Source organism: Saccopteryx leptura, chromosome 2 (assembly GCF_036850995.1).
Source record: "Saccopteryx leptura isolate mSacLep1 chromosome 2, mSacLep1_pri_phased_curated, whole genome shotgun sequence".
NCBI classification, from domain to species: domain Eukaryota; kingdom Metazoa; phylum Chordata; class Mammalia; order Chiroptera; family Emballonuridae; genus Saccopteryx; species Saccopteryx leptura.
The window spans coordinates 377300737-377312561 of NC_089504.1; the positions used below are offsets into that span (position 1 = coordinate 377300737).

The 11825-nt window shown below is 40.9% G+C and overlaps 1 protein-coding gene across 1 annotated transcript in view; it reads right to left on the reverse strand.

The window, feature by feature from the left end:
* Nucleotides 1-11161, reverse strand: part of NCAPD3 (non-SMC condensin II complex subunit D3) — a 52952-nt gene extending 41791 nt beyond the window's left edge. The window contains exons 1-7 of the mRNA XM_066365270.1: nt 11027-11161; nt 7990-8144; nt 5254-5416; nt 2393-2577; nt 1611-1775; nt 1442-1503; nt 932-1019 (exon numbers count right to left, since the gene is read on the reverse strand). Coding sequence (XP_066221367.1) covers nt 932-1019; nt 1442-1503; nt 1611-1775; nt 2393-2577; nt 5254-5416; nt 7990-8144; nt 11027-11090 — 882 coding nt within the window. The 5' untranslated portion in view covers nt 11091-11161. The remainder of the gene's footprint in view (nt 1-931; nt 1020-1441; nt 1504-1610; nt 1776-2392; nt 2578-5253; nt 5417-7989; nt 8145-11026) is intronic.
* Nucleotides 11162-11825: the final 664 nt, after the last annotated feature.

The following is an 11825-nucleotide window of genomic DNA, read 5'->3' on the forward strand; positions in this document are numbered from 1 at the left end:
GGGGTCTCAATCTCGCGGCTTGCGGGCCGCATGCAGCCCGCCGAACAATTTTGTGCGGCCCGCAGACTAATCCCCTAGGCTTACCTAATTTTATCCAAAATATTTTGAACTTCGTGGATTAGTCTGCGGGCCGCACAAAATTGTTCGGTGGGCCGCATGCGGCCTGCGGGCCGCGAGTTTGAGACCCCTGCAGGTAACTTGGGGCAGGAAGGAGGGGGCCAAAATCCATAAGTGAACTCTTAACAGGAATGGAACCAGTACAATCCTGTAGAATAATACAAATACTAATAAAGTTACCGAAGCATACCTGAATTGCCAAGGGAAACTAGAAAACTATTTTTTTTTAATTAAAAAAAAAAAAAAGATTTTAGAGATAGAGGAAGGGAGATGGATAAAAACATTGATTTGTTGTTCCACTTATTTATGCATTCATCGGTTGATTCTTGCATGTGCCCTGACTGGGGATTGAACTGGCAACCTTGGTGTATGGGGACAACACTCTAACCAATTGAGCTACCTGGCCAGGGCTGCCTATTCTCCTTTTTTAGAACAATTTGGTGAATATTTCTATAAAAGTAATATTTCTGTAAAACTATATTTTTAAAAAAGCTGCTCTGTTCAGCTTACCTGTTCTTCCTACCTAATTCATACTGAAACCACTTTTTTTTTTATTATGAGAAACCACTTTTTATGTATTAAACCAAACACTAACCTGCTGTGGCCACCAAGTGTTTAGATATAAGCTTTGTAATAAAAAACAGGCAAAAAATAGAAATGGTTATACTTCCTATTATACAAATGATCTATAAAGTCATGAAAATAACCTTGTAAGTTAAATGGCATTACATTAAATGCTTCTAATGTTGTTCCACTGTACAACTAAGTGTTTTCGATTTAACCAGTAACTAAATTAGATCCTTGCCTCCTTTACCTTGTTGCCTTCTCCGTGGATTGGGGAGCAGAGCAAGTACAATCCATGATAGGCCAGTTCTGGTATGTACTTTGTTTGGTTAAGGTTTCTAAAAAAAAAGACCAGATTAGTTAATGGCTATGATTTTACTTGGAATATTCCCTTAACACTATGAGTCATATTTAACTGAATAAATTCTACCTGTGTGCCACTTAGTTAAAAATGGCATTTATACTTCTTTTATTTATTTATAAGGTTTTATTTATTGATTTTACAGGGAGAAGAGAGAGAGAGGGAGGGATGGGGAGAGAGAAGTATGAACTCAGAGTTGCTTCACTTTAGTTGTTCATTGAATACTCGTCATATGTGCCTTGACCAGGCAGGCCTAGGGTTTCAAACTGGCGAACTCACCATTCCAGGTCGACCCTCTATCCACTGTGCCACCACAGGTCAGGTGGCATTTATATTTCTGTTAGTGCAAAATTTATTATACTATATTTACATTTTAGCTTGGAAGATTTAATGGCTCACCTGGCTTGTGTAATATGAAATTCATGAAGAACTGGCTCAAAATTAGTTAATGCCACAAAGACCTAGAAAACAGATACCAAGAAGAAGCCTGATTTTTCTCACTCATTAGGTATTAGCCCTCATCTGTGCCCTTTGAGACTGCCCCATGCTTCTTGGGATTTTCACTTGCCTCTATACAATTCTGTATACACTGTGGCTTCTCTTTCAAGGGAAACTTGGAGAGAAGCCTTAAAAAGTTCTTCAAAAGGTGAAAGATGGCTTTTCGAATCTGACAAAGGTCCCAGGTAGAAAAACAAATGTCCTCTTCATCTTCTTCTTCTATAATTTCATCCATCTAGATGATGAAGAAACATACAAGTGATAGTAAAACAATGCCTAACACTTTGCCCCACGGTTTTCAATTTACTCAAATCAAATCCAGTGACTCATTAGGGGGGTTGTGAGTTGCTGAAATGACCAGGCCCCTTGACTGCTCTAAGTCTCCACAGTCTCAGTGATAAATCACTGGACTCAATGACAGCTACAAGAGTTTCTAGCTCTATGTCTTTGTGTCAATGACAAATCTAACGAGTCTTAGAAATTACAACATCAAGGAACCTCTACCATCCTACCTAGCCATTATACTTTTAATGGACCTGAGTCCTCAGGACACTTCAACCACCCTCTCTAATGACAATGAGATAATGTACAAATATACCTGTTAACAAGTTGTCAAGCACACTTGGGTACAAGGCTGGGGAGAGATGATAGGGAGGTTGGAAAGTTGGCAAGGTAGAAACGTACTCTTGGTAGTATACGAAGCCCAAGAGGCAACTTAGTCCTCTGGAGAGCTGATGGTACTCTAGGACCCTTTCATTATAATCATTATGCCTGAAACCATATTTTAATATAAAGTTAATTCTTTAATCAAAATCATGTGTTGCAACAGATGTTTATTATTCCTCTTCTTACCTCAATATCCTCTTTCCTGCGTGGCTTTCCTCTTTTTCTTTGCCCTCTTGAGTTAGCCTGGCAGTTCTTAGGCTGTTCTTTCTTTCTTTTCCGATTCAAGTTAGATTCCTGAGGCCAGCTCTTCTTTAGAATCTGTACACATTTGTCAAACATCACTGGGTGGAATACTTGACTGGCCACACTGCCTATTCATAAAGAATGAAGAGCAAGCAGGTTAGGTCTAATAGTCTTCAAATATGTCTGTAACAACAGAGAAAAATTTAAAAAGCAGAAACAGCTTTTCATTAACTCTGAATAACAATGACCTTTTTGCAAAAAAGTACCATTCAACTTTAGCCATAGGTGAGCAATAGCGCTAATCAGAAACAAATAATGAGATTTCCATATTTGCCCATGAGGGAGTAACTGATAAGATGCCCACCTCCCTGCTTCTAATTCAACTGTACTGGAGGTCCTAACCAGGGCAATTAGGTAAGAAAAAGAAATAAAAGTCAGATGGATTGCAAACGAAAGAGTAAACTTATGTCTATTTATAGATGGTAAATGAGGTTAGCAAAGTTGCAGGGTACAAGATCAACAATCAAGTATCAATTGTATTTCTACACACTAAAAGTAAATAATCTGAAAACAAAATTAAGAAGAAAATTTCATCTACAGTAACATCAAAGAATGAAAATACTTAGGAATAAACTTAACCAAGGAAGTGTAATAAGAATTGTACACTGAATGAAGCCTGGCCAGGCGGTGGCGCATGGAGAGCTTCAGCCTGGGACTCTGAGGACCCAGGTTCAAAACCCCGAGTTTGCTGACTTGAGCGTGGGATCATAAATATGATCCCATGGTTGCTGGCTTGAGCCCAAAGGTCACTGGATTGAGCCCAAAGTTGCTGGCTTGAGCAATGGGTCACTGGCTCGGCTGGAGCCCCCAGTCACGGCACATATGAGAAAGCAATCAATGAGCAACTAGGTTGATGTTTCTCATCTCCCTCCCTTCCTGTCTGTCCCTGTCTCTCCTGCTATAAAAAAAAAAAGAATTCTATACTGAAAACCACAAAATATTACTGAAACAAATTGAAGACCTAAATAAATGGAAATACATTGTGTTCATGGACTGGAAGACTTAATGTTGTAAAATGTCAATTCTTCTCAAACAGATGTACAGATTCCACACAATCCTGTCAAACCCCCAGCATTTATTTCCAGAAACTGATATGCAAACCCTAAAAGTCATATAGAAATGCAAGGGACCCAGAATAACCAAAAGAATCTTGAAAAAGAACATACTGTGATCAAATAGTAAGTATCAACAGCAGCCCAATCAAAATCCAGAAACATTTAAAAGCCGAAGGTAACTGGGAAAGGTACAACTTCCAGGAAAGCTGCCCGTGGCAGTAATTAATAACTGCCACCTCTTCGTTTCTGCCATGAACCTGAACCTCAATCAGAAGGAAGGGCCTCTACAGGTAGAGAAGAGTAAAACTGGCTTTCCACAAACTGCCAATTTCCTGGGAGCCCAGTTACAACAGAGATACTGTTTGGCAACTAAGTTCTTTAGAAATTGATTTCAAAAATCATAATGGAAATATTAATGATACGAATTAACATTCAAGGCTTTATGTATCTTTTTTACCAATTCTCAAATCACAGAGAATAAATCCTGAACATTTATTACAAACGCACTTACGTAAAAGGTAACAAGCAGCCAAGCTGACTGATTCTGGGATTTTGCTTTTCTATGTGACCTTTGGGTTCTCCAGCTACATCCTCCTCTATGGTCAGCCCTCTGACCAGTTACGATAGGGAGGGATAGCCACCCACGGGCTCTGACAACAAAGGAAGTGCAACAGTGCCTATAAATAGATTCCTTCCTGTGCTTTCCTTCATCAAGCATTACTAGCTAGTCCTCTTCTGCTTTCTTGATTAGGATGGTTTACAGCAGTGGTCTCCAACCTTTTTTGGGCTACGGACCGGTTTAATGTCAGAAAATATTTTCACGGTCCGGCCTTTAGGGTGGGACGGATAAATGTATCATGTGACCGAGACAAGCATCAAGAGTGAGTCTTAGACAGATGTAACAGAGGGAATCTGGTCATTTTTAAAAAATAAAACATTGGCCTGACCTGTGATGGCGCAGTGGATAAAGTGTCAGCCAGGAAACGCTGAGGTTGCCGGTTCAAAACCCTGGGCTTGCCTGGTCAAGGCACATATGGGAGTCGATGCTTTCTGCTCCTCCCCCCTTCTCTCTCTCTCTCTCTCTCTCTCTCCCTTCTCTATAATGAATAAATAAAATCTTTATAAAAATAATAAAATAAAATAAAACATCGTTCAGACCTAAATATAAATAAAATGGAAATAATGTAAGTTATTTATTCTTTCTCTACGGACCGGGACCAAATGGCCCACGGCCCGGGGGTTGGGGACCACTGGTTTAGAGCTGTTTTTCCACAACACATAGGAGCTATAACACAAAGGTGCCCGTAGCAGTTTTTCTCAGTATGAACAGGGAGTCCGGAGAAGAGAGGGAAGTAGCAGAATTTTATACCAGGTGGGATGGGTGGCTGTAGATTTCTCACAACTTGGGAACATAACCCCTCCAGCCTTGTCCCTCTTGGCTAATTTCTCTTAAGTTATTAATACAGGACAATTGCAGCAAACAAACACATTTTTTTTTTAAAAAAAGTAAAGACGTTTCTGAAAAACTTATGCATGTACTTCAGACTTATTCTCATTTAAGATCAGAGCAACTCTATGAGAAGGGTTTCCATTGCTCCATGTGGTAAGTCAGGAAACAAAATATAAGAGCAACAAGGTAGAAAAATTTTAAATGACAAAACATAAGTCCTATCATATCGAATCACATACCTGGTACTTCTAGCAGCAGAAAATAAAGACCAGCGGCATGAAGGCCATATTCTCGATATTGCACGTTGATGTTTTTCTTATGGACTATTTGAACAAAGTGATAGAATAAAGCCACCAGCCCACTGTGAGAAATATTGTTCTCACTGAAGAAGGTCCAAATGATCTGTAGAGAGGAGTAAATCACAAAAGCCAGTAATTACAGAAATGTATAAATCTATTAATTGATTTTGGTAAGTACTCAGTGCCTTATAAAAGAGGGAAACAGACCAGCCTGACTCCTAATTATAAACAAGAAAGAAAACCAGATTAAACCAAATATGAAAAGAAGGCCAAGGAAAATGCAATAGCAATTTCAGTATGCCTTAGCTTTAAAAATCTGATACTATCAAACTGTGAAGTGATTAGTTGAATTCAATGGGAACAAAAAGTTTCTTTAAATATTGAGCTCTTCCTAATGTGCTTATTAGTATTTAGCTCATTGACTGCTTTTCAGAAAAACTGAAGGGCTAGGTACCAGAACAGAAAATACTTAGGTATTGACATCTCTGAAAATTTTAAATAAAAAAATATTGTATAGCCCTGGCCTGGTGGCTCAGTGGATGAAGCATCAACCTGGCAGGCTCGATCCCTGGTCAGGGTACGTACATGAAGCAGTGAATACACAACTAAGCAGAACAACAAGTTCATGCCCCTACCTCCACATCTTCCTCAAAAATCAGTGGAAAATTTAAAAATATATATATTTCAGTTACAAATTTCACATAGCTTTTCAAATATCAAATCATCTAGTTAAACATTCATTAAGGGTAACACCAAGTACTACACTGAGTACCTTAGAAGGTAAAAGTAATCATTTAAGGTACAGAATCTCTCCCTACATCAGGGACTGTCCCAGTGAGAAGGAGAAGTAGAGAATTCACATTTTACTTGCCAAAGAAGTCCAGAGACCACATTCAGCTGCAGGGGTCTACCATGAGTCTAGGGAGGAGCTGCAGGTATTTTGCAAACTGCATGGTAAGCACTGCTGTAAGAGAGGCGCAATATTATCTAACAAGGGTGTGGAAAAGGGAGCATGGTAAGATTGGGAAGGTTCCAGAAAGAAAATAGCCAGAGGTGAGCCTTCACACAGGGGTAGAATGCTGACTAGCAGAAATTAAGGCCTGGGGCATTCCTGGGAGAGGAACAAGGGGAATATGTAGAGAAGGCTGAGAGAATCCTGAGTAGTGAAACACCAGGCAGATCTGCAAAACAAGTCTGTAAAGTGATACACTGACTGGTGTAGAGTGAGAGAAAGGAAAGTGTGAAAGATCACCAAGATGTCAAAGCTAGGAGGGTGGTGTTGTTAGCCAGGGTGTGGGCAATAAAGGAGAAAGTGGGAAAATTCTGAGTTCTGTTTTAGGCTTTGAATGTGAGATTCTGTTAGAGATCCTCAGGGCAGCATACTCAGTATTTGGAAACATGATGGGAAGAGCAGGAGAGTAGCAGAAGGGAGAGTTGTTTGACTTGCAGAGATGCCTGAGATCAGGGAGAGAGGTGACACAGAACAGAACTTAGAAAGCTGGTTGAGGTTAGAGAGACCCGAAGAGGAAGGAAGTCAGAAGTGTGTGGAATGTGACACAAAAGCTAAGAAGTGGTCCAGGTAGTCAGTGCGGCAGAGTGAGGGGCAGGTGGAGTCCTGAGACGAGGCACTTGGGGCAGAGGTGTTTGGACTGTCTTTGGCAGCTTCTGGGGTTCCAGTGACAGGCAGTTTCAGGAGCTGAAGTGGTGTTAGGAATGAGGATGTTACTGCTATAGAGGCAGGAAGTGATTTCTTCCAGAAGTTTTATGGTAAAGGAAAGGAGAGTGCTGAGATCTAAATGGTCCCTTCTGTAAGGTGGCATGTGCTAAGCAGTGTGGCTTAAGCCAGTGGTTCTCAAACTTTTTGAAGTCGGGGCACATTTAAAATCCTACAAATAATTGTAGGCACACTATATACAAATTTCTGAGAAATATGTTATAATAATTAAGTCAAATATTAAAGAAAAAATATCAAGTCCACGCGTGCTTTTATGGTAATTAAACAATAAATACGACAAAATTAAATTTATTCTGACATTTAAAAACATTTTTATGTCACATATTTTGAGTTATGCTTTTTAGAATTTGCAAAAAAGAGGGGTTAAAAAAGAAATAAACGACAAAAAAGTTATGCTACTCTTCTCATATTCCTTATAAATTGTTCACTCAAAAGGCTAAGCTTGCCCTGGCCGGTTGGCTCAGCGGTAGAGCGTCAGCCTGGCATGCGGGGGACCCGGGTTCGATTCCCGGCCAGGGCACATAGGAGAAGCGCCCATTTGCTTCTCCACACCCCCCTCCTTCCTCTCTGTCTCTCTCTTCCCCTCCAGCAGCCAAGGCTCCATTGGAGCAAAGATGGCCCGGGCGCTGGGGATGGCTCCTTGGCCTCTGCTCCAGGCGCTAGAGTGGCTCTGGTCGCAGCAGAGCGACGCCCCGGAGGGGCAGAGCATTGCCCCCTGGTGGGCAGAGCATCGCCCCTGGTGGGCGTGCCGGGTGGATCCCAGTCGGGCGCATGCGGGAGTCTGTCTGACTGTCTCTCCCCGTTTCCAGCTTCAGAAAAATACAAAAAAAAAAAAAAAAAAAAGGCTAAGCTTTAGATGATAATAATGACTTTAATATTCTACTTCTAACACATCAAGGTGGCTAGCTAGCTTGAGTTTCTCTTTTTCCTTTTTCTTTTACCTCTGTACCTCCATGTTCTTCAGTAGCAAAGCGGAAAAGACTTTCATGGAGTTTTTTGAACGCATCCAATCCAGTTTCTATAATTTCTGCTTCTATGCTGGGATCCAACGGTTCAGTCTCCGTGAAGTCCAGTTCCCAAACTGTGTTCACCCATTCTAGTGGGAAAATGCAATTAAATCACTAAGTGTGCTACAAGTAAAAAACCAGTAATTTTTAGACTCTAGGTACATTCAAGAAGAGAAATATTTATCGGTCACAACTCACATTTAATTATATAATACAGGCGAAGCATAATCAAAGGAAAGCAGAAAGGGTTAAGAAAACATATATTTTAAATTATAATGAACATCTGGTTATTAGGTTGGTTATCTTCTAAAATTATCAGGGAGGAAAACACTTTTCACATAAAAAAGTTTTGGGGAATAACACTTCAAAATACACAATGATTAGGCTTTCCCATAAAACCAATCTGGAGAAGAAAGAAGTTAATCAAAGACTGCCACAGATGCCCCTTTATGAAAATCTCACACCTAAGTTAATGAGCCCAAATGAAATACCTTATTGGGCCCTTGGGATATAATGTAGCATGTTAAAAAAAAAAAGACAATTTTCCCAAGAAGTTTAAACTAGTTGAGGCAAGCCAGATCCACACTCAGAGAAATACTTAATGATTCTAAAATACACTGATGGAAAGAATGTTAAGAGAATGTGACATCAATGCAGCATTCTAGCTGAATTCATTGCCAATCTCTCTTGACTCTAAACCTTCCTGCATGTTTCTAACAAATATTTTCCTCAATTATTTTGTTGATAAAATCTAAAACCTAAATTCAGGACCAGATGGAAATGTGTGGACATTTCCTCAGACGTTATTAATCAGGTGCTTCTTCACTCTGACTTCTTCAATCTCTGCAGGAGAGAGATTCTTCACATTTTAAGCCTTCTGTTTCAGTCTTTATTAAAGTACTTAGTACCTGGTCCTAAAACATGTGCATAAAAGTTGAATTTAGAGAGAGAAGGGAGCAAGGGGAAGAGAGAGAGAGAGAAACTCAAACACTGATCTGTTCCTGTATGTGCCCTGACTAGGGATGGAACCGGCAACCTCTGTGCTTCAGGATGATGCTCTAACCAAACAAGCTATCCAGCCAGGGCAAGATGAGAAATTCTATGCACTAACTTCATTATTTGCATGAACTGGAAAAGAGTGCTAAGATTTGGGCAGCAGACCAGGTCACAATCACAAGTGTTCAGTGAGAACATCGTTTGAGGACCACAGACTAACTAAACACCACATTTAATATCTTATGGAAGCTAAATAAATCCTAAGTAAATCACTGTTTGAGACAAAACAAAAAATTATTGCAAAGGCAGTAGCTTTGTTGTTGAGGACAATACTAAGATGATGGGCTGTTCCTTAGAGATCCATCCCAATGAAGTATGGAAGCTCCACCGCAGAAGTAAACACCATCAACTCTGAGAAAGGAGATGCTCAAAAGTCTAAAGAGGTAAGCCACTGTACATGCTGTGGCCACAAAAAATTGCACAAAATGATTCCTTTCTCCTACAATTTCATCCTCCAGTTGATCATGACACTCATTTCCACCTCACTGTGACACTCTTCACCCCTTCTTTCAGCTCTTTGATTAATTTTACCTGCATTTGCAAGAATAACAAGAAAATGAAGCAACCCATGAAATGTCATTTCCCCAGTCCAATAAAAATCCTAGGAACAGATAGAACCACACATTATTTCAAGTAGAAGAAAGCAGCAGGTGGGTCTCGATTCAAGAAAGTAAAAAAAAAAAAAAGACTCAAATTAATGACAGTAGGTCTTGAGATTCTTTAGGGCAGGATACAGGACAACACAGCTTAGAAGAAATCTCTCCATGGAATTGACTGTTTAACACGTTTTAGTTACGTATTCATGCACGCTTTTTCCAAGTCATTCTCCTAACCACCACAGTGACCTTTATAAAAATGTTCCTGTAATCTTCTCTTGCCTCTTTTCCTTCCATTCATTCTCCTATTTATTTTACACACATATTTTAAATGCACATTTATACATGCAGACCGGTATTTCTGATCTCATTTCTGTATCACAACTACCAAGGCCAACAAGAGAAGAAAAAAAAAAAAAAGATCTGGTGACAGAAACTCAATAAATGCAATAAACAATAGCTCTTACTCTTTCCAATGGATGAGTGTTAAAACAGTAACACACATGTAGCACACTTTAAAGCATAATAGAAAATATTACTGGGAGAGGTGGGAAGGATGATTCTTCCCTATTTGGATCTAAACATGTAAGTTTACCAGGGAAAGAAATGCAGAGAATCACTTCCCAGGCAGAGAGACCTACATTAACAAAGCCAGAGAGAAAGGTATAACCCGATTGGAAATGAACAAAATAGTTACAGCACAGAGATTAAATATGAAAGGTGAGAGTTATTTTCCAGCAGTACCAAGTACTAAATCAATCTTCACAAAACCCCTGTGAGGTAGATAGCGTATCTGCATTTCACACAGAAGGAAACCAAGGCTTGGCAAGGTTAAGTGACGTGCGGGTGGATGCTACGCAGTAGCTCCGAGAGGCCGAAAATCCTAGTTATCTCTGACCCAAAGATTATGCTCTTGTAAAAGATAATGCAGTGAATTGTGAAGGCCAAAAATCTGCTCATTTATTTAGGAAACATAGGGGGAACATAAAGGTTTAAGGACATGACCGGTCACATCTGTGTTTTCAAAAGTGATCCCAGCCTGCAGATTTGCAGAATAAGAAAAGGAAGGTCGAGAAAACTGACGCAAAATAACTAAAAAATATCGGGCAACATAAGCTCTTTTTTTTCCCCCAAGCAACTCTTCTTTAACTCTGTTCTAGACGCTCGCCAGCGTCCGGGAGTGCAGACCTGGAGGGCCCAGACTACGCACAGAGGCAAACACCCCACCCCCACCCTACCCCAGGCCTAGGCTGAAGAGTATCACAGTCGCAAAGCACCACAGCCCTGTCTCCCCGAGACCCGGGGCCTCGATTCCTCACCTGGGCTGAGATCCACCGGGCACCAGGGCTGCAGAGTGCTCTCAAGGTCCGTCAGCGCCACCATGATCGCCCAGAAACCCGCTCGCCTGCGTTGTGGTCAACTTTCAAAGCTCGCTCCCGCGCGCGCTCGGAGACGTTCTTGGGGACCAGTCACAGCTTGCAGAATTTCCCACTAACCAATCATCGAGCCCAGTCAGTTTCTGACACTAACCAATCAGCAGGGTCTTCTACCGCATGCGCAAAGAATGGGGCGGGCCAAAAACTGGAGACTAATCCGAGGTTCACGACGTAATTTTTTTAGTTTTCTTTTTAAAGTAGGGATTAAGAGATCAGTTAAATTCTATTAGCGCCTCTCCCACCTCATTTTTCTTAAGTGAGAGGACACGTTAAGGAATTTGAGACAAGATACTTTGTGATAATTGTCACCTTTGCCCCCATCAAGTGACAGGTCGTGTGTCAAAGGGCCACCTGTACCCCGTCAAACAGCAATCGGATGTTGTATATATCTAGATGTGGATGGCAGATTAACGCTTATATAGCTAAAACAATAAAGGGTAATCAGGAAACTAAAGCATTGCGAAAGGACATCTGCAGTTCTTTTCATTTTAATGGGATGTGTGGGCCCGAATTCTGGAAAGAGGCGGTAGCTACCATGTCAACTAAGGGAAAGACGGGTCAACCCCCCCCCTCCAATGCACATGCGCAGTGAGCACACCTCCCGGCGGCCTGGTAGCAAAAGCGACAGATGCAAAGGCGTGCGCATGCGCGCGGCGTCTCCGAAGCGTCGGGGCTTGGAGGC